At 36.8% G+C, this 26,365-nt stretch overlaps 1 protein-coding gene across 5 annotated transcripts in view; it reads left to right on the top strand.

The window, feature by feature from the left end:
• The window catches only part of NT5C2 (5'-nucleotidase, cytosolic II), a 97,715-nt gene that overhangs the window by 51,859 nt on the left and 19,491 nt on the right, over positions 1 to 26,365 (top strand). For 4 of the 5 annotated variants that reach the window (XM_070363449.1, XM_070363448.1, XM_070363450.1 and 1 more), the window contains one exon: positions 641 to 714. In XM_070363449.1, the coding sequence (XP_070219550.1) occupies positions 641 to 714 (74 nt within the window). Of the gene's footprint in view, positions 1 to 640; positions 715 to 25,336; positions 25,393 to 26,365 lie in introns of those variants that run through there. The other variant, XM_070363454.1, reaches the window with a different exon arrangement.

Below are 26,365 nucleotides of genomic sequence, written 5' to 3' on the forward strand. Positions count from 1 at the left end.
GCTACTGCTGAATTCCTCAAGGATAGAGATTGGTTAAAATGTAAATAGCATTAGGGCAGGTACTCTTTTGTTCTCTGCCATGTCACAGTGCCTGGTATGTAGTAGGCATTTGGTAAGTATTTGTTGAATAAATCTGTTTATATTTATGTCTTTAGTGTATGGCATATCATGGGCTTTAAGTGAACCTCTATTCATTAAATAAATTATAAATGAGTGAATGAATTATAAAATCTCAGAAATAAGCTATTTTATGGGGTCAGACTTAGAAAAGGAGAATTGATTCTCTGAAATCTTGAGTACATAGCATTGTTAAAATAAAGACACAATAAGAAAATTCACAAATTTTTGTGTAGTATCTGATGCCACCTATGGTATAAGGAGGACTTGAATAATTTATATTGCGAATCTTTTTTTTTTTTTTTTTTTTAAATTTTATTTTATTTTTAAACTTTACAATATTGTATTAGTTTTGCCAAATATCGAAATGAATCCGCCACAGGTATACCCGCGTTCCCCATCCTGTGAATCTTAATATTGGTATTTAAATGGTATCTAGAAAGGTAGCCAGATAATTCCATTGAACTTAATTTTTTTTTGGCTACAGTATTATCAGTTTTTACTCTTTTTTTTTTTTCTTTAGGGTGTTTGTGAACCGGAGTTTAGCCATGGAAAAAATAAAGTGTTTTGGGTTTGACATGGATTATACACTTGCTGGTGAGTAGCACTTTCTGGTTGCTTAAGAACTACTACTTTGGATACAACACACTAGAACTTTCAATAAACACTTGTTGATGTAGTCACATATTTAGCTGCCAGAAGCTCTTGTTACCAGGCTGCTTTCATTGACATTTGTGAATATTGAAATTACCATATTTCCTTGAGATTTAGATTGTACAGGTAGAACAAGTGCTAAATTAGAGACCCTGGTAAGAAATGATACAATGAAAGTATGCATTAATATGTATATTTGTGCACTTTTGGCTTTTACTTTATTAAGCTGTTCTTCAAGGATGGAATTTTGTGTCTGTGTACCACAGGTAAACTTTTATCAGTTAAAAATTTCAATGTTATTCTTAAAGACAAATGGAAAATATGTTGGTTTTCTTTTGAAATGATTACGCATATACTATGTAAAGCCTTTAAAAGCTAGAGCTATTACTTTTTTCATTATCAAATAGACCTTAGACACCAGCATTGTTGTTTTTGCTATTCTGTCTATGGGATATATTTGAAATACTTAATGTATTAGCCAATAGTTGCAACATATTTTGAGAACTTATGAAGTTTTTATTAAAATATTTGCAATCTGGCAAAAATGTCATTTAATTTAAGAGGTAGTAGGGATGAACAACAAGATCTACCGTACAGCACAGGGAACTATATATTCAATATCTTATAATCTATAATGGAAAAGAATCTGAAAAAGAATATATATATACATAACTGAATCACTTTGCTGTACACCTGAAGCTAATACCAACATAGCAAATCAGTTTTACTTCAAATAAAAAAAATAAACTAAAAAAAAAGGGGGTGAAGAACTGAGTTGAGCACATGTTTATATGTTTGTACCTGCACGTGTGTACAACTCAAAGAGTCTTTCAGAAACTTTCTCTAGAACTGTTGTCTTTCAGTACACAAAACGTTAAAATGCATTAATTCACTTACCTTCAGAAACGCTATATAACAGTGTTAGAAAATGGACTTCCATCTCCAATTAGATAAATCTCAATTTGATGTTCAATTTAGGCAACTATAAGTGAATGTTAAAAATGTACAAAAATGAGCACATGTAGTTTATAGGTACTTGTTACAGGGATATGGGTATATTTTACCAAACAAATTATATATTGAAAATATGCACTGACTTGATTTTCATTTCTCTTTCTTCTCTCTATAGTCTTCGTTATTTATTTAGTTTTCTTTAACCTTCAAGCTGTTTTTGCAGTAGATTCTTTTATATTTTCCCAGTTGGACACAGGCGCTTTCAGATATTCTTACCAGAAAGCAGTTAGAAACACTATGCTTTCTCAGTGTAGATCTTGTTTTCCAAATTGGAAGAAAATCCTGCAGTCTCTCCTTTCTAGAATTCTGCTGTCCAGGGAAAAGAAGATCATTTGGCAGCTGAAAGGGGTATTAGCTAAAGCAGAGATAGAAGTTAATGGGGCTGGAAAGTGGCAAACTTTTTTTTCTTGGTTACTAAGACCATCTTACTGTATTGAAGTAGTTCAATAAGTATTCGTTGGAAACTTGTAATGTCCCTGGTGCCTTTTGTTACTGAGCATTGAGATAACTGTATATTCTATAGAATAATTAAAAAAAGGAATTCTCTCGTTTAACAAAAAAGTCACTGAATCTTGGTTTCTAAAGTTTAAAGCTACCTAATGGTTTCTTCTTTTTATATGCTTTTTTTTTTGGTAATCTTACTTTATATTTTAATGTTTATTCTTAATTTAGACACTATACTTTGCTATATATAATAGTGATTATTATCATTTATTAGGTACTTATTATATGCCAAGCCCTGTTCTAAGTGTTTTACATAGGTTATTTCATTTAATATGCAGATTATCTCATTCGCATTACTTATTTAATATTTACAGAATCCTATGAGGCAGATTCTACTATTATTGTTTTCATTTTATAGAGGACACTAAGATTTTGAGGGCTTTGTCTAAAGACATTCAGTTGTGATATAGCTGAACTAAGATTCAGACTTAAGCATGCATGTATATATATGTATATAATGGATGTGAATATAAGTTTACATTATATTTTGAATAATGACAGTTTATAGCAGGGTATAATTTGAAAGTGATACACACTTCCTCCTCCCCTGCAGACAAACCAGCCAAGACTTAAGCACTCAAAAAGACAAAGCTCTTTAAAGTAGCCCCCTTGAGAGACTATATATTATTCCAGCAGTTCTATTTTGGATGAAAAACACTGTTACTATCCTTGTGGTATTGCCTTCACTTCATAAAGCATGTAGGGAAAAAACCTTACTGATTTTATACTGCCACCTGTTTGCCGTAATAAATATTCATAAAACTTACCTGAATAACTTTTGGTTTTTAAACAAACACACCACACCCTTGAAGTACTAAGGACTGTTCATGAGAAAAATGTGCCATAAAGTACAGTGACAAGACTAAAAGAAGTGTTTTTTTGAAAGCTTTGAGTATTTGGGATAAATATCCCTGAAATAAGTGGAATAGCCTCACAGGGTGAATTCTTGGAAAGGGCTTGTATTCTCTCTGAAGCCGTTCCTGAGACATTGTCTTCTCTGCAATCCTGACACTTGGTGTATCACTCCCCAGAGCAATTGTAATTCACTTGCAGTCTTTGTTCACTTGCTTGTCTCCCCTTTGGCCTGCTAGTTCCTCAAGGGTAAGGAGTTTCTTTTTCACATTTATGTCCTATGTGTGGCCTAAAATCTGGAGTATAGTAGATGCTCAGTGGATATTCATTGAATGAACAATTTGGGTGCATAAGTTTTAATATATCAGTTTAAGAATCAATCATGGTATTTTATGTTTACCCAATATAAAATATACACTAATTATTCAAGCTAAATACTTTTAAGTGTGGACTTATTTTAAAAATTTTAATAAACTTTATATTGAAGAATAAGTTACATGCAATGAAATACATGCATTTTAATTATATAGATTGGCTTTGACAAAATGTGTATGCCTGTGTAACCAGCAACCATCATCACCACAATCAAGATAGAGAATTTTTCTACCACTACAGAAAGTTCCCTCACTGCCTTTGTGAAATTAGTTCTGCTCCTTCCTCTCTCTTTCCCCTGGCTTTTTGTCACTACAGATTAATTTTACCTTTCCAGAATTTCATGTAAATGGAATCATACACTGATATACTCTGTTTCTACCTTCTTCTGCTTAGCATAATGTTTTTGTGATTCATTCATGTTGTGTCTGTCAGTAGGTAGTTCATTCTTTTTTTGACCCCTAACTTTTTAAACTTTTTATTTTGAAAAATTTTTAGATTTGTGGAAAAGTTGCAAAAGTAATAGTTTGCCTTTACTCTCTCCTATGGTAACGTCTTACTTGACCCATGGTTGACTGTAGGACAATTATAAAAACTAAGAAATTAACATTAGTACAATACTGTTAATTGAACTACAGACTTTATTCAGTTTTTACACTAATATCCTTTATTCTAATTCAAGATCCAAACCAGAATTTCACATTGGGTTTAGTTGTCATATTTCCTTTGTCTCTTCTGTGATACTTCCTGAATCTTTCATATCTTTCATTGCTTTGACACTTTTGAAGAGTCCTGGTTAGATGTTTTTGTAGAATGTTTCACAATTTGTATTTGTCTGATTTTTTTTTTTTCCATGAATAGATTGAAGTATTGTGCATATTTGGGAAGAATACCCCAGAAGTATATGCCCTTCTTAGAGCATGATACCAGGGGCCCATAATAGGTCTTATTACTAGTGATGCTAACCAGTGAAACGGAGAAGGCAATGGCACCCCACTCCAGTACTCTTGCCTGGAAAATCCCATGGGCGGAGGAGCCTGGTAGGCTGCAGTCCATGGGGTCGCTAAGAGTTGGATACGACTGAGTGACTTCACTTTTCACTTTTCACTTTCATGCATTGGAGAAGGAAATGGCAACCCACTCCAGTGTTCTTGCCTGGAGAATCCCAGGGATGGGGGAACCTGGTGGGCTGCCGTCTATGGGGTTGCACAGAGTCGGACACGACTGAAGTGACTTAGCAACCAGTGAAAATTATGAAATTCTCTTTTCTCTTTAAACTTTACTTGTTTGGGTCGGGAGACCAGGTAGCAGCAGTCCTTTGTTACTATGCTGCAGTTTGTGTGTCCATTTATCTATTGATGGGCATTTGGGTTGTTTCCAGTTTGGGGCTATTGTGAGTAAAACTGTTAACATATGTGTAGGAGTCTTTTGTGAATGTATATTTTTATTTTTTTCTGGGAAAACATTTAGGAGTGTAATTGCCAGATAATGTTTACCTTGTGGGAAACTGACAAATGGTTTTTCAAAGTAGTGATACTATTTTAAATTCGTACCCAGAAAACATGCAAATTCTAGTTGCTCCACTCCTATCTACACTTGATATTGTCAGTCCTTTGAATTTTAGCCATTCTAGTGAATATGTAGTGTTATTTCACTGTGACTTTATTTTGTATTTCTCTGATAGCTAGTGATGTTGAAAATCTTCATGTACTTACTGGGTATATGTGTTTTGTGACGTGCCTATTCAAATGCTTACGTTTTAATTGGGTTTATCTTTTTATTGTCAATTATAGAAGTTCTGTATATATTCTGAATGCTGACCCTCTGTCAGATATGTATCTTGTGACCATATTGACCAATACATGTTAGTCTATCTATTGACATTCTATTCCATTGATCTCAGTGAATGTCACATGGTCTTGACTGGTTATTGTAGGTTTATAGTTAGTCTTAAAGTAAGGTAGTGTTAAGTCCTTTAACTTTATTCTTTTCTCAAATTATTTTGATATTTTAGGTCCTTCATATTTCTGTATAAATTTTAGAATAAACTTGTCAGTTTTTCAAAAAAGCCTGGATGGGGTTTTCATTATGATTGTCTTCATCCCTTATTCTATTTGACACCTTAACTGTCCTAACTATGCAGAATCTTCCAGTCCATGAACATGATACATCATTTGATTTACCTAATCTTCTTTAGTATCTTAACAATTTTTTGTGATTTTTGGTATAAAGGTTTCATACATATTTTGTTACATTTGTCTGGTAAATATTTCATATTTTAATGTAGTTTTAAGTGGTGTTTTACATTCCATTTTCTATTTTTTTTGTCATTAGCATTTGGAAATGCAGTGTGTTTTTGTGTCCTGTGACCTGCTTAATTTGCTTATTAGTTCTAGTAACTCTTTTGTAGATTCCTTAGAATTATCTACCTCTATGATCATATCATCTGCAAATGATTTAATTTTTCCTTTCCAATCTATATATCTTTATTGTGGTTTGGTCGCTAAGTTGTGTGTGATTTTTGCAACCCTGTGGACTGTATGTAGTCCACTAGTCTCCTCTGTCCATGGGATTTCCCTGCAAGAATACTGGAGAGGGTTGCCATTTTCTTCTCCATGGGATCTTCCCAACCCAGGGATCAAAACCAGGTTCCCTGTACTGCAGGCAGATTCTTTACCAACTGAGCCACCAGGGGAGCCCATATAACTTTATAATTTATTTTATTAAAAATTTTTTTTGACTTCATTGTGCTGACTAAAACCTTTGTACCATGTTGAATTAACTTCCTGAGTGTTCTTGATCTTAGGGAGAGAATGTTCAGTTTTTCACTGTTAAATAAGGTGTTGGTTTTATGTAGATAATTTTTATCAGGTTGAAGAAGTTCCCTTTTATTCTTAATTTTCTGAGAGTTCTGTTTTGCTTTGTTTTTTAACGTGAATGGGTGCTAAATTTCATCAGATGTTCTGTCTCAGTTGAGATGATTATATGTTTTTTCTTTTTTAGTCTATTAAAAGGGTGAATTGCACTGACTGATTTCTGAATATTAAACCAGTTTTGCATTCCTGGAATAAATCCTGCTTGGTCATGTACATGTTCTTTAAATATTTGATAGGATTAACTAGTGAAGCCATGTAGGCCAGGAATTATCTTTTTGTGAGAAGGTTCCAAATTATTGGACTTCCCTGATAGCTCAGTTGGTAAAGAATCCACCTGCAATGCAGGAGACCCCGGTTTGATTCCTGGGTCAGGAAGATCTGCTGGAGAAGGGATAGGCTACCCACTCCAGTATTCTTGGCCTTCCCTTATGGCTCACCTGGTAAAGAATCTGCCTGCAGTGCGAGAGACCTGAGTTTGATCCCTGGGTTGGGAAGATCCCCTGGAGAAGGGAAAGGCTACCCACTTCAGTATTCTGGCCTGGAGAATTCCATGGACTGTATAGTCCATGGTGGTCGCAGAGAGTTGGACATGACTGAACTACTTTCACTTCAAATTATACATTCAACTTTTAAACAAAAATATGGGGCTAGTCAGCTTCTGTTTCTTCTGTATCAATTTTGATAATTTGTGCCTTTTCATCTAAGTTTCAAATTTACTGACATCAAATAATTCATAATGTTTTAAAATTATTCTTTTGATGTCTGTAGGATCTGTAGTAATGTCGTTTTCATCCCTGATACTGGTAATTTGTACCTTTTTTTTCCTTCATCAGTCTAGCTAGGGGTTTATCTTTGTTATTAATCCTCTACCCCTTAACCTCTGCCAAGAAAAAAAGAACCACCTTTTGGTTTCAATGAGTGCTTGAGAATGAGGAAGAATTAAATTTAGTGATGATTTTAAATTAATTATGACTTTGAGTTTGCAACCTGCTTTTGTGATAATTGTTAACTATAAAAACAGTACTTATAAAATTATTAAAGTACTATCCAAATATTCCAGGCATTTTCTTCATTTGGTTTATATTTTTTATTAGGATCTAGGCAATAATATGGCACCCCATGTCAGTACTCTTGCCTGGAAAATCCCATGGACAGAGGAGCCTGGTAGGCTACAGTCCATGGGGTCGCTAGAAGTCAGACACGACTGAAGTGACTTAGCAGCAGCAGCCGCAGGCAATAATAACTTTTATTTCTGATTATAATTTTTAAGTTTGATTGTTTTGCTTCTGTAGTCTCTTAGCACCATTAGTATCTTTGATGTTGTTGACCTACTTTCTTGCTTCAAGCATTAATGAAATATGTCAGTTCTCTATGTTGAATGAAATGTTGCACAATACACTTTGTTTCATTTTTCCCCTTGTATTGACTTTAGAGTTTGGGGGTTAAGGGCTTGGTTATTTTAGCTTGTTTTTTATTTTAGTATTATCAATAACTAGAACTAGTGAAAGTCGCTCAGTCGTGTCTGACTCTTTGCAACCCCATGGACTATATAGTCCTTGGCACTCCAGGCCAGAATACTGGAGTGGGTACCCTATCCCTCCTCCAGGGCATCTTCCTGACCCTGGAATTGAACTGGGGCCTCCTTCATTGCAGGCGGATTCTTTACCAACTGAGCTATCAGGGAAGCCAGTCTTATCAATAGCTCGGTATATATTAAGTGCTTAATAAATAGTAGCTGTTAAAGTAAATGGCTACCTTCTTTGTGTAACTCTATTCCTAAAGAGAATACATTCAATAACCATTTGCTTTTTTTTTTTTTTAGTTGGGAGAAGGAACAAGCTAATAAACATTCATTTTATCTGGAATGAAATGGTTAGATAGGCTGTAAAATTGGTATCTAGCATAATCAATGAATTGGCTATTCTGGCAAGTGATATTTTGAGTGATACAGGGTTATCATTTACAGCATAGATGGATTACTGGTTTTCAGAGTTAGAATGCAGTGAGATTGATAGTAAGGCGAGGATTGGTGTTTCTGAAGAGTCTGGATAGGACATTACATCTCAAGTGGCAGTCTTGTTTTGGAATGGTTCATTCAGTAAGAGAAGGTGCTTATGGTTTCAGGGCCTACTTTATCACACTGTAAACCTTGCCTAAGTTTCTTCAGAGAAAGCAACTACATAGGTTTTCTCAAAGTTTCTCTTCCTGTGTTTACACATGTTTGAAATATGTATGACCTTTCCATGAAAAGAGTTTGGGATGGAATCTAACTTTGGGGAGTTAAGCTATTTTCATAAGAAAACAGTTCTGCTTGGGTCTAGAAAATGACCATAGGAGACCTTCTTTGGGAGCAGAGGTGTCATGGATTGGGTTAACTTTGGGTCACTTTTAGTCCATATTGATCGGTGAAGCTTTGATAATCTTCATCTTCATGTCAGATGTCAGGGTTGATAGAATTAGTGGTAAATAATCACTTAAAACTTTGGTTTATCACTAATAAATAAGAAAGAGGATAACTGAGGCAAGAATGCATACATGGACTCTAAGCATGTTAAGCTGTGTATGTAATTATTCCAAACTTGCAGTTTTCCATAAGTGAATTATACGAACCCGTGATAGAATAAAAATCAAGTTGTGGGATTTTTGTTCTTTTAGTTTATTAAAAGAGAAATTGATTTTGTTTTTGTTGTATTGCTAAGTTGTGTCCGACTCTCCGTGACCCTGTGGACTGCAGTACACCAGGCTTTCTCTCTCCTCCCCTACCTCCCAGAGTTTGCTCAAATTCATGTCTGTTGAGTTAGTGATACTGTCTAACCATCTCCTCCTTTTCTGCCCACTTCTCCTTTTGCCTTCCATCTTTCCCAGCATCAGGATCTTTTCCAATGAGTTGGCTCTTCGCATCAGGTGGCCAGATGGCCTTATATTAATTTTCAAAAATTTCATGATTTTGCTTAGAGTTTGGTACATTTATTCATTGAGTGAAGTGAAACACAGTGTTCAGTAACAATCCATTTTGATGGGCGCTTCACTGTCTTCATCTTCTCTCAATGTCAGCCTCATACCTCACATAGTTTTTTTTTTTTTTTTTTTTACTAGAAGATTGCTTTATCATCAGCTATCCTTGTGATTAAATCAAGCTATACATTTTTTTGGTTATTAGTTTATTTGCAGGATTTCTGTTTAAGATTGACATTTTTGTATAGATAAAAATTAAAACTTGCAAACAGAGAACTTTTGGACCTGAATCAGTTTTAATCCTGAAACCTGCCTATAGAATTAATGCCAGTATTGGTATTTATTTAAAGCTTCATCTCTGCAGTACTGTAGGTTAACACTTTATTTCTCTAATGGAATTATGTACATTAATTATAGTATAACCAGTTTGTCTACTAAATACAGATTAAATACATACAAAAGTCAGTGTTTAGAATCTAAGTCATACTGCAGTTCAGTTTCTTAGTCACGTCTGACTCTTTGCAACCCCATGGACTGCTGCATACCAGGCTTCCCTGTCCATCACCAACTTCCAGAGCTTGCTCAAATTCAGAGCCATCGAGTCAGTGATGCCATCCAACCATCTCATCCTCTGTTGTCCCCTTCTCCTCCTGCCTTCAATCTTTCCAAGCATCAGTGTCTTTTCAAATGAGTCAGTTTTTCTCATCAGGTGGCCAAAGTATTGGAGCTTCAGCTTCAGCATCAGTCCTTCCAATGAATATTTGCAACTGATTTCCTTTAGGATTGACTGGTTTGATCTCCTTGCAGTCCATGGGACTCTCAAGAGTCTTCTCCACACCACAGTTCAAAAGCATCAATTCTTTGGTGCTCAGCTTTCTTTACGGTCCAACTCTCACATCCATACATGACTACTGGAAAAACCATAGCTTTGACTAGACGGACCTTTGTTAGCAAAATAATGTCTCTCTGCTTTTTAATATGCTGTCTAGGTTGGTCATAGCTTTTCTTCCAAGGAGCAACCGTCATGCTTAGTCTTGTATATTAGCTTTGTTACCAACAAGTGGTGGACTGTGTTCTGATTTCCTGTTTTATTAAGTTGTCTAGTGTAGGTCCTTTCTAGACCTCGGAATTTGTGTTTGTGGTCTTCTTCTGAGAGTAATGTTTAGCCTTTTTGTGCCTCAGTGAGACAGACAGATGGATCAGACTTGTAAGTGCATTCTCCAGGACAAACCAAGCCCAAAAAGATCTTGATAGTTGACCTAAAATTAGGTTTTTGAACTTGTGAGAGAGCAAGAAAGTTGTTTTTAACCACATTACTCCCTCTCCATAGAATGAAGGGACCAATCTGTACTATTTGTTAGTTTTGTTTCTTTGATTTTGTTTGCATACAGGACTTCTAAAAATGTTATGTTGCAGAATTTTTTGTTACTAACAGTGGACAGAAGAGTGAAAATAGAAAATAAAAGGAGGATTTGAGTTTTTAAGGTTTAGTTCTTGTTCATTTTTCAAGTGGCATATAGGCATAAACAGACCTGGGGTTTCCATTACTGTTAGTATTTTGTTACTTAGTTTTATAATATTATACCTAGAAATTTATTGCTGAGGTTTCAAAGGAGAAAATCTTTTATGATTAACTGAGTCACATAATGTGCTTAAGATTACCTCCTCATGGTAATAGATCATCACTTTCTGACAGACTGCTAATCTCCAAAACGTGGTTTCTTTAACAAGCAAAATGCTAGTCACTAGCTGTTAAGTGAGTGTCGGTTCAGTTCAGTTCAGTCCCTCAGTCGTGTCCGACTCTTCACGACCCCGTGAATCGCAGCACACCAGGCCTCCCTGTCCCTCACCAACGCCAGGAGTTTACTCAGACTCATGTTCATCGAGTCAGTGATGCCATCCATCCATCTCATCCTCTGTCGTCCCCTTCTCCTCCTGCCCCCAATCCCTCCCAGCATCAGGGTCTTTTCCAATGAGTCAACTCTTCGCATGAGGTGGCCAAAGTATTGGAGTTTCAGCTTTAGCATCAGTCCTTCCATTCAACACTCAGGACTGATGATCTCCTTCAGAATGGACTGGTTGGATCTCCTTGCAGTCCAAGGGACTCTCAAGAGTCTTCTCCAACACCACAGTTCAAAAGCATCAATTCTTTGGTGCTCAGCTTTCTTCACAGTCCAGCTCTCACATCCATACATGACCACTGGAAAAACCAGTGTAATCTTGATATAAAAAAGTGATTAAAAAAAAAAAAAGCCAGGATAGCTCTTTTTCTGTTTTGAAGGATAGGTTCCATATACTTTGAGTTCAGACCCAGTCTTGTTTTTCATCTTTGCCTTAGAGGCTCTGTGGTTGGAGAGAAAGAAGAGTGGTAGACCTGGATCTGGATCCCAGCTCTGCCTTGTACTAGCTCTTGGCTACTAGCATGTTACTTAACCTCTTCATTTAATCCAAAAACAGGGCAGGGTTATAGGGATGAACTATTGGTATAAGGTTTGAGTGGAATAATGAATATATGTAAAATGATAAATGCAGGGAAAGTGGTTTTCTTGCTTTGACTGGTGATACCAAAATGTTAATATACTGAACTTGAGCATAAGGGAGACTCTAAGGAGAAAAGTATCAATATTAATTAAACTCATTTGTATTCCTCTTAATTGTGGGGAAACCTGGAATGCTGAACAGTTGACAGTGGAATATTTAATCACTCTTTTGAATTTTCTTCTTAAGTATTGCCAATGATCACAAAAAACAGAAAGTTAAAGTTCTTTTCTGAGTAGATTCTTACTGACAAAGTATTTGGCATCAGATTATGTTTCCATAGAAATTAAGCAGTGTTTTCAGTGAAGGGTTATTTCAGCATGATCCTCTGAAGAAATAGGTTTCTGTGAAAAGGTTCTTACTTAAATTTAAAATTTTTACTTTAAGACAGAGGTATCACTGATATGCTTGTAATAAGTACAAGGGGAGTTATTTGCTTTTTTTGAAACAGTAACTCTTTTAAGTGGAAAGAACTAGTTGACTTTTGGGTTGCATGAAAAACTGAAACATACAGTAAGTTCCATAGAATTAACATCAAAATTATATATGTAGAATTGTTTTCAGAAATTTATCCCAAGGGAGAGTAGCACAACATTTTTGGGTAGGAGTGGGGTGTGGGGGAAGTTTCACTAATATTTACTTAATGCCCTTCACAAATATAAAGTCACCCTTGGACTTCCCTGGTGTCTCAGACGGTAAAGAATCTGCCTGCAATGCAGGAGACCCAGGTTTGATCCCTGGGTCAGAAGGATTCCCTGCAGAAGGGCATGGCAACCCACTATAGTATTCTTGCCTGGAGAATTCCATGGACAGAGGGGCCTGGTGGGCTGTAGTCCATAGCGTCGCAAAGAGTCAAACATGACTCAGCTGCTAATACTTTCATTAGGAGCTATGAAATGTACTTTACGCACAGTGTACCTTTTAGTTCTCACATCAGCCCTCTGAGATAGGAATCACTAGGTAAAGAATCTCCCTACTAGTGCAGGAGCTGCAGGTCCAGTCCCTTAGTCTGGAAGATCCCCTGGAGAAGGAAATGGTAATCCATTCCAGTATTCTTGCCTGGAAAATCCCATGGACAGAGGAGCCTGGTGGCTACAGTCCAGGGGGTCGCTAAAGAGCTGGACTTGACTTAGTGACTAAACAGCAATAGCAAAGCTCCGTTTTACGAGTAAGGCCCCAGAGTCAGCAGGTAAGATGCCTTGTATATAGCTTGTACATTGACTTAAGACTCACACGTGTATACACTCAGGTGCTCAGTTGTGTCTGACTCTTTATTACCCCATGGACTGTAGCCCACTAAATTCCTCTGTCCATGGAATTTTCCAGGCAAGAATACTGGAGGGGGTTGCCATTTTCTATTCCAAGGGGTCTTACCAACCCAGGGAATGAACCCTCGGCTCTTGCATTGGCAGGTGATTCTTTACCATTGCACCTCCTAGCTAAAATTTAAAACCAAGTCAGTTTGCATTTCTCTTGCTGCTCCCAGCTATCAGAGGTACGGAAAGTATTTACTCATCTCTTGATAAGAACTTAATAATAGAAAAAAATTCATAAACATAAAAGATAACCCTTCTTTTTTTCCCCAAAATGGGAATTCTCCCTAAAGCAAAATCCCATCTTGCTCTGGCGTCTCAATGTAGTCGTCATCCTTAAACTACAGAAATAGTAGTCACCCCTTTATCAACAGTTTCATTTTTGATGGTTTCATTTACCCAGTCAACTGTGGTGTGAAAATATTTAAGTGGAAAATTGCAGAAGTAAACAATTCATAAGTTTTAAATTGCACATTATTCTGAGTAGCTTAATGGAATCTTGTACCTTCCTGTTTCGTCCCACCCAGAATATGAATCATCCCTCTGTCCAGGGTGTCCTCCCTGTTAGTCACTTAGTAGCCCTCTCAGTTATTGGATCAGCTGTCGTGATATCACAGTGCTTGTGTTCAAGTGACCTTTACTTTTTTTAGTGGCCCCAAAGAGCAAGAGTAATGATGCTGGCAGAGTGTACATGCTGAAGAGAAGCCTTTAAATGAAAAAGTTCTCAATAAAGGGAAAAAAAAATCATATGCCAAGGTTCAGTTGAGTTGAGTCGCTCAGTCATGTCTGACTCTTCTCGATCCCATGAATCGCAGCACGCCAGGCCTCCCTGTCCATCACCAACTCCCGGAGTTCACTCAGACTCACGTCCATCGAGTCAGTGATGCCGACCAGCCATCTCATCCTCTGGCATCCCCTTCTCCTCCTGCCCCTATTCCCTCCCAGCATCAGAGTCTTTTCTCTTCGCATGAGGTGGCCAAAGTACTGGAGTTTCAGCTTCAGCATCATTCCTTCCAAAGAAATCCCAGGGCTGATCTCCTTCAGAATGGACTGGTTGGATCTCCTTGCTGTCCAAGGGACTCTCAAGAGTCTTCTCCAACACCACAGTTCAAAAGCATCCATTCTTTGGCCCTCAGCTTTCTTCACAGTCCAACTCTCACATCCATACATGACCACAGGAAAAACCATAGCCTTGACTAGACGGACCTTTGTTGGCAAAGTAATGTCTCTGCTTTTCAATATGCTGTCTAGGTTGGTTATAACTTTCCTTCCAAGGAGTAAGCGTCTTTTAATTTCATGGCTGCAGTCACCATCTGCAGTGATTTTGGAGCCCCCAAAAATAAAGTCTGCCACTGTTTCCACTGTTTCCCCATCTATTTGCCATGAAGTGATGGGACCGGATGCCATGATCTTCGTTTTCTGAATGTTGAGCATTAAGCCAACTTTTTCACTCTTTTTCACTTTCATCAAGAGGCTCTTTAGTTCTTCTTTACTTTCTGCCATAAGGGTGGTGTCATCCACATATCTGAGGTTATTGATATTTCTTCCAGCAATCTTGATTCCAGCCTGTGCTTCCAGCCCAGCGTTTCTCATGATGTACCCTGCATATAAGTTAAATAAGCAGGGTGACAATATACGGCCTTGACGTATTCCTTTTCCTATCTGGAACCAGTCTGTTGTTCCATGTCCAGTTTTATCTGTTGCTTCCTGACCTACATACAGGTTTCTCATGAGGCAAGTCAGGTGGTCTGGTATTCCCATCTCTTTCAGAATTTTCCAGTTTATTGTGATCCACACAGTCAAAGACTTCGGCATAGTCAATAAAGCAGAAATAGATGTTTTTCTGGAGCTCTCTTGCTTTTCCCATGATCCAGCAGATGTTGGCAGTTTGATCTCTGGTTCCTCTGCCTTTTCTAAAACCAGTTTGAACATCTGGAATTTCACGGTTCATGTATTGCTGAAGCCTGGCTTGGAGAATTTTGAGCATTACTTTACTAGCGTATGAGATGAGTGCAGTTGTGTGATAATTGTTCATGTCTTACTGTGGCTAATCTATAAACTTTATCAGAGGTATGTATGTATAGGGAAAAAATAGTATGTGTAAGCTTTGATACTGTCTGCAGTTTCAGGCCGGAGAAGGAAATGGCAACCCACTCCAGTACTCTTGCCTGGAAAATCTCATGGATGGAGGAGCCTGGTAGGCCACAGTCCATGGGGTTGCTAAGGGTCGGACAGGACTGAGCAACTTCACTTTCACTTTTCATTTTCATGCATTGGAGAAGAAAATGGCAACCCACTCCAGTGTTCTTGCCTGGAGAATCCCAGGGACAGGGGAGCCTGGTGGGCTGCCGTCTATGGGGTCACACAGAGTCGGACATGACTGAAGTGACTTAGCAGCAGCAGCAGCAGTTTTAGACATCCAGTTGAGGTCTTGGAATGAATCCATAGAAGATAAGGGTGAGTTCTATAGTTTTATCCAATTTTTCTTTAATTTTTATTAATAGAAGTAATCTTAAGGGAATGAAGCTTCAGAGTACTATACAAATATTCTATTGTTAGAATTCTAAAATTGTGCTTTTTTTTTTTCAATTAAAAAATCTTGGCAGAAATTGAAAATATGTTTTCCTTTTGAATTTTAAAATATGACTCTTTCCTTTTGAATTTTTCTGACCTCCTCTCCTATCTACACCATATCATGAACTGCTGGGGGTGAAATTTAATAATCCCATATTCCTAAGCACTTTGCATTAACAAGCCTAAAGTGGGGAAGGAAGATAGAATAAAAAGCTACTAGGAGCATCAGGGAAGAAATAAAGAGAAACTAGTTCTTGGTCTTGGTAAATCAGAAGATTATCTTGCTACTTGCAGAAGCATCTCAGGACTTTTGGTTTCTTATCCTATCCTTTCAGGCATAGTAGATGCTCTCTTATCTTGTTTTATTGTTACTAGAGTTGACTCAACTCACTTGACATTTAAATGAACATTTTTTGCATGGTGTATTTGCTTGGACTAAAGTCAGGGGCACTCAGATCATGTTTCTGTCAGCAGTTGTGTATTCTTACCAAGCTTATTGGCATTATAAGAATTTAAAGGGGTGAGGAAAAGAATTCTAAAGTAAGAAGTATTATATAGTACTGGTGGACTGTCCCTGAAGACATCTCAAACAAGGTAAAGCACATTTTCCCTCCCTTTGTTTAAATTGTAAAATATTCATAACTGCTGTTTTTTCATTTCTAATCATGTGATTGAGTGGCATTAAATACATCCACAGTGTTGTGCAACCTTCACTACTATCCATTTCCAGAACTTTTTCATCATCCCAAACAGAAATTCTGTACCCATTGTGAAAGTCACTCAGTTGTGTCTGACTCTTTGCGACCCCATGGACTAGTCCATGGGATTCTCCAGGCTAGAATACTGGAGTGGATAGCCTTTCCCTTCTCCAGGGGATCTTCCCAACCCAGGGATCGAATCCAGGTCTCCCCCATTGCAGGTGGATTCTTTACCAGCTGAGCCACAAGGGAAGCCCAAGAAAACTGGAGTGGGTAGCTTATCTCTTCTCCAGTGCATCTTCCCAACCCAGGAATTGAATCAGGGTCTCCTGCATTGCAGGTGGATTCTTTATGAACTGAGCTATCAGGGAAGCCCTGTACCCATTAGGCAATAATTTTTCATTCCCTCCTCCCTTCAAGCCCTATAACCTCTAATTTACTTTCTGTATCTGTGAACTTACCTATTCTAGATATTTAATATAAATAGTAGAGTCATAGAATATTTGTCTTTTTATGTCTGGCTTATATCTCCTAGCATAATGTTTTCAAATTTCATCCATGTTTTATCATATCTCAGATTTTCGTTCCTTTTTGAGGCTGAATAGTGTTACTTTATTTTTATATACCACATTTGTTATCCACTATCTGTCAGTGGATACTTTGATTGCTTCCACCTTTGGCATCTGTGACTAATGCGGCTATGAGCAGTGGTGTACAAGGATCTGCTTAAGTCCTTGCCTTCAGTTATTCTCAGTCTATACCCTGGGATGGAATTGCCGAATCATATGGTAATTCTATGTATAACTTTTGGGGAAACTGCCACACTATTTTTCACAGTGATTGCACCATTCTACATTGCCATCAGCCGTGCAAGAGGGTTCCAGTTTCTCTGCATCCTTACCAAAACCTATTGTTTTCAAGTTTCTATTGTTTTTATTTTGATAATAGCTCTCTTAATGGGTGTGAGTTGGTATCTCGGTGTGCTTTTAATATGCATTTTCCTAATGATTGGTAATGTTGAGCATCTTTCATGTGCTTATTGGCCATTTATTTGTATACCTTATTTGGAGAACTATCTAGAGTTCTTTGTCCGATTTTTAAATGGGTTGTTTGTTTTGTGGTTGAGTTGTAGGAGCTGTTTAAATATTCTGGATGTTAATCCCTTTGCAGGTATATGATCTGCAAATGTTGTCTCTCATTCTGTGTGTTGTTTTTTCACTCTCTTGAGAGTGTCTTTTGAAACAGAAAGTTTTTAATTTTGGTGAAGATTAACTTACCTGTTTTTTCTTCTGTTGCCTGTGACTTTGCTGCTTTCACATCCAAAAATCATTGCCAAATACAATATAATGAAAATGTCCTAAATGTTTTATATTTTTAGCTCTTAACATTTAGATCTTTGATCCATTTTGAGTTAATTTTTTGTGTGTGGTATAAGGTAAGGGTCCAACTTCATTCTTTCACATGTGGACATCTAGTTTTAACACCATTGAAGACTGCTGTTTCCTCGCTAAATGGACTTAACATTCTTGTCCATATTTGCAGGGAGAGCACTTTTTTAAAAAGTGAAGCATATGACAGTGTAAACTTGTCTGTGCTTCAGCACCTCTCCTTAAAGAAGGATGAGGTTCTTTGCAACAGTGCTGAATGAAATTAATATGAAACATCAGCTGAGTTGAACTTAATTGTGGATAGGTATAAACTGGATGAATCTGAAGTTCTTAGTGTGACAACAGGGTCTCTTAAAGAGACCTGAAAAAAAAAGTTTTATTTTTATAAACCAGGGATGTAGTTTGATAAGTAAAGTGCATTCATTTCTCCCCTGATAAATTTTTTTTTCTCAAAAGAACTTTTGAAGGTGGTTTTCTGTTCCTTGTTTCTTCTGAAACAGTAGAAAAGGGGGATAAACTGAGTGAATAGAGAAACTAGGGTAGCAGATAAAAGGAGAGAGGGAAACCTTTCTCCAAAAAGAGATGATCCCTTTCCATAAAAGAAAAAAACAAGGATGCTAGTTGATAAATTTATCAGTAAAAGTAAGTTGGAAAACACCCTCATAAAAACAAGCAAAATAAAAATCTAATTAGAATATATTATGAGGACTCAACCCCAAAAAAGAATTGTGAAGATGAGAAGTGATAATTTAGTACTCAAGTACAATCAGTGATTTGTGTCAAAGAATAAGCTGTACTTGACAGGGCCTGTGGTTGAATCGGTTTACATAGCTGGAAGGTTTGTTATGTACAAAGCAATAACTTTTACTTTTATGTAAACCCCCAGAAGAGATTTGAAGTGACTTGCAAAATTAAACACATATAAAATGGGTCAAAAGACTAATTTTTATAAAAGAATGTCCATAAGAAGATATGCTTCCAAATACATATTATCCTTCATAAAGTCACCTGATTAGAGAAAAATTACTGTAATATGGCTATTTCTTAGAATTTTAGGATTCTTTTGGAATTGTTTCCATAGCCAGTTTATAAACCCACAAGAAAATGTACTTCATTGCTTCAAGTAGTCACACCTGTTTTGCTTTTTAATATTTATTTTTTAGAATTTTTGGCTGTGCTGGGTCTTATTGCTGTGCCTGGGCTTTCTCTAGCTGCTGTGAGTGGGAGCTGTTCTCTAGTTATGGTCCGTGGACTTCTCATTGCAGTGTCTTTTCTTGTTGGAAAGCGTGGGCTCCAGGCATGGAGGCTTCGGTAGTTGTGGTGCATGGGCTCAGTAGTTGTGGCGCTCAAGTTAGCTGCTGAGGCTTGTGGGATCTGCCCAGACTAGGAATCAAACCGGTGTCCCCTGCATTGCAAGGTGGATTCTTAACCACAAGACCACCAGAGAAGCTCTCCGCACCAACCTGTTTTTTTTTAACCCAGCTTGAATTTCCCTTTTAATCACTGGTTGCTCTCAATAACTGCCTCCCCACCACCTTAAATTAAATTCATCATTTGTTGATGAAAACATATCACCAGGGAGATATATATCTAGAACAATGTGCTGTCAGCTCTGAAAGTAATTTTGAAACAATTTCAGATATGTTTTGAGTAATGCATTATTGGAGTAAGTATATATTGCTGTGGAGTGGTTATTTTGAATGAGAAAAGTCTCATTTTGATGAGTAAGTTTTACTACATTTGCTTTTAAAAGGCATTATTTGGGGAAAGAATAGGGGAAAGGCATAATACAGTTTGATTGTTTTCATTTCAGGATTGTTTTGGAGATTTTTTGGTTTTTCTTTTCTTTGGGGGTAGTTGTGTTTTAGGGAGAACTACTTTGGAATAGATTCATTGATCCTTAAGTAGAAATACTTTATTAGTTTGTTTCTTTAATTGATTTAAGCTATTCTTTTCTTAAACTGAGCTATTGTTGATGGCATCCCTAGTTTAAAATTTTTCTCACACGTTTACACTGTTTTATTTTGTTCCACCCAACATACCAACCTGTATGTTAACTCTGATTTCCTTAGAGTATTAATGCATGGTAATACTAAGCCAGTCCTATCATACTAAAAGATTAGTGCTTTTGGTAGAATGATTTTCTCATCAAGACTATAAAATTGATAACCATAGTATAGTTAAAATATTCCTGAGCAATCCTTAATTTGGAAGGGTTTTATTATAACTTACTGCTAATAAAAAGACTATTCTTCATTGGCCTCTAAATGGAAAGGAGATTTAAACTGTAATTAAAGGATCACCTGACCTAGGTAATGGAATAATTCTGTAGGTGCATACGTATGATACTTGTGTGTGTGTTAGTCGCTTAGTCGTGTCTGACTCTTTGTGAATTTATGGACTGTAGCCCGCCAGGCTCTTCTGTCCATGGAATTCTCCAGGCAAAAATACTGGAGTGGGCTTCCATGCCCTTCTACAGGGGATCTTCCTGACCCAAGGATTGAACCCTGGTCTTCCTCTTTGTGGGCAGATTCTTTACCATTTGAGTTACCCAGGAAGCCCTTGATACTTGTGTACATTTGTGCTATTTAAATGTTCTGTTAAAGATCAGTTTAAAAAATTTTACATCTAATAAAAGTTAACTCAATTGGGGTAGAATAAATTAGGGAGGATAGATGAAACAAGAATACAAAATAGTGATAATTGTTAAAGCTTGGGTGACGGGTTTAAAGTAGTTCATTTAATTTTCTCTCTACTTTTATGTATGATTAAAAAATATCCTTAGTAAAGTTAAATTTAAAAATCAGGTGGAAGAAACTGGCAAAATACAGACAAAGTGACTTTATATTTAAAACAGCCTTTAAATTTAAACGTCTTTTTTAGTCTTTTTATTTCTATTTGAGAATATAATCTTTATTTGAGCTCCTCTTACTGCTTTTTTCTTAAACTTAAGAATTTCTTACACTACCTCCCTCAGGAAATGAAATACTATTTCTCCAGCTAAGCATACTTTTGAGGTGGTCTCTGTATATTAGGAAAGAATTAAAAAAGAAATACTATTTAATACTCCAGTGCATTTTCTTCTTGTGGATTACAGTTCTTTTTATTAATTGAGATATATACTCTGAAAACTATGATTTTTAGATATAGATTTATATTACATGTATATTAACCTGTGTTAAGCTTATACATTACTTCTGTTATTGTTTAAAGTCGTATTCAACTCTTTTTCGACCCCGTGGACTGTAACCCACCAGGCCCTCCTGTCCATGGGATTTCCCAGGCAAGAATATTGGAGTGGGTTGCCATTTCCTTCTCTTCCCTACCCAGGCATCAAACCTGCGTCTCCTGCATTGGTAGGTGGATTCTTTACTACTGAGCCACCAGGGAAGCCCACATTACTTTTAGGCAGCCCTTTTGTAGATAGATAGATATCAATAAAAATATATCTGTGACTACACGTCATTTCTAAGCTTTGTTTGATTTCCTGTCATTTCTATATCCCAGTAGAGTTTTCACTAATTTTAGATTCATCTCTGAATTGCAGTAATATGTGGTTTGTTCCTAGATCATTCAGTTCAGCTCAATTCAGTTTGCGCAGTTATGTCCAACTCTTTGCGACCCTATGGACCAATTCCCTGGATCATTAAGGAATTGAAAAGATTGCTTAATAAAACCCAATTTCATCTTTATATTACATAGTGTAGAAATAATTCATTTTCAGTGTCCATGATCTTTGTTTTCCATTGCCAAGCATAAAGACATTCAAATGTAAGTCAGATTTTTCTGTGTGAATAAACATCATATATTTCTAGCTGCATCAGTAAAATTACTAAAATGAATTTTAAAAAAAGTCATCACATGCCATTTTCAACATGGAGAAGTTTGTTTTTAAAGTATTCCTAACATAATAGCTCTCTTTGATTCATTATCTCTTTTCTGCTTACACATTCTCTGAATGTTTACTTTATTATAGGGATAATGACCACTGAGAATAGGACAAATGATAATAGAGTTAAGCTGTGTAGGGAAGATTTAGGTTAAACCTTATAGATAAAACCTGCTGGGTCAGGGAACTCTGAAAGTTGGTTACCTAGGCAGACCATGAGATGACTGTTTCTTTCAATCACTGGGAACATTTGTTTGATTTCACAGTCATGTGAAGGAATCAGATTCAGATAATTCCAGCTGTTAACGACATAATTGTTCAGCATTGTGGTGGGGGACCAAATCAAGTGACTACAGTAAAGGTTCCTTTATTTCCTAAGTTTTTTTAATCCACCCCTCAATTTTTCCTGTGGCTTAGACGGTAAAGAACCCACCTGCAGTGCAGGAGACCTGGGTTCAATCCCTGGGTTGGAAAGATCCCCTGGAGAAGGGAATGGCTACCCACTCCAGTATTCTAGCCTCGAGAATTCCATGGACTGTATAGTCCATGGGATCGCAAAGAGTCGGACACCACTGAGCGACTTTCACTCAGTTTTTCCTGAGATGAATAGAACATTATCTAGGATATTCTGTGGTTGTTGAAGAATGAATTTATTTCCACCTGGATTTCCAGTTCATTAAGTACCTAAGTTCTATTTCTTTAAGACTCTTTGAAGAGGGGAATTCTCTGGTGGTCCAGTGATTAGGACTCTGAGCTTTCACTGCCAAGAGCCGATTCACAAGTTCAGTCCCTCATCAGGAAAGTAAGATCCCACAAGCTGTGTGGTGCAGCCAAAAAAAAAAAAGACGACAACTCTTTGAAGAGGACAGTTGAAACATTTCAGTTAGATGAGAGAACTTACATGAAAGTATCTGATCTAAGTGTACACTGGAGGTTGCACACCAGTGGCACATGGGCACAACTGAAACCACAGACCATAGTTTGGCTCAAATAAAGTTTATTGGTTTTCTAAATTGAGTCCATAGCTAAAAATTGGCAGATTCCAAGTGAAAATCTAGGCTGGTTGTTACCACATAAATGGCAGCATTTAACTTTCATTCCCACAGGGAAGTCAGCTATAGCTGACAGCTCCTTCACCCTTTATGCCAAGACCTACACCAGCACTTAGACCATTTTGCACATTAATTGACTTGCCTGACCCTGACAGAGGTATTTGAAACATGTTATGTGAGTCTCAGAAAGTTTGGTAAATTTTGTAGTACCTTGAGATACTCTAAAGGAGATCAGTCCTGGGTGTCCTTTGGAAGGAATGATGCTAAAGCTGAAACTCCAGTACTTGGGCCACCTCATGCGAAGAGTTGACTCATTGGAAAAGACTCGGATGCTGGGAGGAATTGGGGGCAGGAGGAGAAGGGGACAACAGAGGATGAGATGGCTGGATGGCATCACTGACTCGATGGACGTGAGTTTGAGTGAACTCCAGGAGTTGGTGATGGACAGGGAGGCCTGGCGTGCTGCGATTCATGGGTCCGCAAAGAGTCGGACACGACTGAGCGACTGAACTGAACTGAACTGAGGTACTGGTTATAAAAATGAATTATCCATATAAGCCTGAGTAAATCACACGTATTTTTTTAAAGAAGACTTCCTGGACTGGGCTGATTGGCTCCGTTTCTGTCCTTCTGTACCTCCTTAGTCACATTGTGTTGTAGATCTTCTAAAATTCATTATAAAAATCCAATTGTGGTACACTGTGATCTCCTTCAGGCCTAAGATTATGAATTCTTTTGTTTTCTGTTCACAGCATCTAATAGCTGTATACAGTAAGCATACAGATGTCTGTTACATTCTTCTAACTTCAGGTACAGGCATTTGAGTGTGATGATCTATTCTTACTTGAGGGAAAAATTATATACTAGCTATTTCTCTCTTTTTTAAAAAAATTAACAAGCATCTTCTTTGGTTAAAGAGGGTGTTTAAAGTTATTATTTCAAAAAATGCCAGTTTTCCTGTTTTAAAATGAAAAATATAGTCTAAGTACACATTCATACTAAGCATATAGGTTCTCAGAGGGGAAAATTTGAGTTAGGTAATTTTTTTCATTTAATTTTAAAATAAATAGTCTTTTAATTTCTTAATAACTTTTTAAACAAATAAATCTTTTAATTACCATTTAATTTTGCATTGGCAATGAATTGAGATTGACAGTCTTTCAGACTCTACTTGTTCACTTACTTACATATTTAGCCATGTCGGAGTTGGTTTTATTTTGTATTACTGAAAATGTTGAATGGTACCTAGCTTTTGGATTTTAGGTACTTTAAAATTGAGGTAGTTTTTATAATTTTTCATTTTTTTTAAGATCATTTGTGATCTCATAGGTTAGAAAATTTTTGACTGTCTATGATAGCGTGTTGGGGTTTTCAGATAGTTGTGAAAAATAGAAAAGGCTCTGGTATTTGTTTATATGAGAATGGATAGATTTAATTTAAAGTTTCCTTAATGAAAATGTAAATTATTACCTTTCCTAGTTAGCTCAGAGAACCAAGTTCTTGTAGCCTAAATAAAGAATGTTGATGTTGATCACATTTATAGTATAAAAGCAAATAACTGTTCTTGAGTAGTTGTGTTGGATTTTTGCTTTTCATAGTATGATTGGTAGTATTTGTTTCTCCTAGTTGTAATAGTTTTAGAAATTTTCAACATTGTATTTGGTCATTTTGCTCTTCCAATTAGTACCGTCTCCCTTTTACAAAAAATACAGAAGTTGGAGGAATCTAACCATATGTTTTCAAAAACCTAGATGTCTCTAGGGAAGATGACACCCTATAACTTAAACATAATTCATATCCTAAATTTATCAATATCTTGAAAGGATTTACATATCTTCAAGTCAGTTATTTTACTAGACTAGGTAGTTTCTTTAACTTTTAAAAAATAGAATAATATGACTCCATTTACCAATGGCAAATATCCATTCACAGAATCCAAAAAAATTTCCCTTCTGTTCCATATTTGGACATCAAGTTAGATTTTTAATAGGGGAAGTTGGTTCTTACCTGTATCAAGATTACAAATTTAGGTGCTGGAAGGGTAGAAAAGTGGGATGTTAGGTACAAGTAGACTTTGTTTAAATGAGCACTTAAAAGTGAGATGAGACTGCTCTGGTTTATTCTTGTATTGTTTATTAGTCTGTTTCACCTACTGTAGTTCAATTTTAAACTGTTTACCAGTTGCATTCAGTTTTGGCATATAAACCTGAAATGTAGCAGAAAAATAAACTAAGACAACAGAAATTTATTTTTCTATTTGTCTTTTGACTTTAACATTTCAGGATCAGGCTTGTATTCTAGGCTTAGGGTATAAGAAAAGTTAAATAATGTATAATACTTAAGCTTATCTTCAATTCTCTTGTTATAGCTAATTAGATGAATTTTAGTGATGGTCAGAGGCTTCTAAATAGGAGGTAGTAACTCCTATTAATACCAATTTCCAAATGGTATCTCTCTGTTCCAGCCCATCACAACAGTTTTAAAACCAGTTTTTGTTTTTGTTTTGTTTTGTTGCTTTGTTTTGTTTTTTAACAGGAGAGCCAGTGTAACTCCTTCAAGACTGGAGTGACACACTCTGCGTCTGCGTCTGCCTCATGTGAGTTCTCATTTTGGCAGCAGCATTCTGCTAGGCTGGAACCTCTGTAGAGGTTTGCCCTTCCTTTTTTCTAAAATCTCTAAACTGTCACACAGTGTGTCTTGGTGGCAAAGGTAAAGAGTGCATGAGAGTTCCCGACTTCCCTGCAGAAAGTTTTCGGCTCATCCAAAGGGACTGTCTCCTCATTGTATCTTAAAATATGAACAAAATCTACTCAAAAGAGAGCCCGCAGCTTTCATCCCCACAACAGGCAGTTGATACTTTTGGAAGAACTGTTTTTCTCTCTCGCAGATTATGGAGTAAAGAATATCTTCAAATGTTCTCAGTAGCTTCAGCTCTCAAAGCTTTGGTTGTTCTCTTTATAGTCTGGTTACGTAACCTGAGAACACTGTGTGCTGCCCTGGTGCCTGAAGCAGGCCTCTTTTTTGGACTCTGGCCCTTAAAATAACCTCTTCCTTTGTCTCTGGATATTGGGTAAATTAGGATAGGCCTGAGGACCTTCTTGAAGAAGAAATAAGCAATGCATGTGTAAGGCTGTGTTTACGCCTGAAGCTATTGGCTGTGTTTTGGAAAGTCAAGTTATAAGAACTGAGTTTGAAGCTGTGCATCATTTACTTGCCAGTTTTGCCAGAGGAATTGAAATTAGAGCCTTTGCAGCTGTGGAGAGGCATATAGAGCTCTAAGGCTGAGGTGATACACATGGTTACCCACAGATGTCAAGGCTGGCTTTGAAGTGCCTGGTTGACTGAAAAAGGAATTTTGCTTTTCATTTATTTATTCATTTGAGGCATGATGGTACTATGTAGGCTTCAAGAGTAGTAATTTTTGCCACCAGGTCAGAACAGATTGTAATTATCCTCTGGGGACACTTAGAACCAAACATCTGGATTTCATGCTCTGTGCAGCTGCAGTTCTGCTTCTCCAGCCCTGGTTGTAGTGTATAGTTCTCTAGCAGATGATTTAATGACCCGGG

This window comes from Bos mutus, chromosome 26 (genome assembly GCF_027580195.1).
Source record: "Bos mutus isolate GX-2022 chromosome 26, NWIPB_WYAK_1.1, whole genome shotgun sequence".
Taxonomy (NCBI): Eukaryota; Metazoa; Chordata; class Mammalia; order Artiodactyla; family Bovidae; genus Bos; species Bos mutus.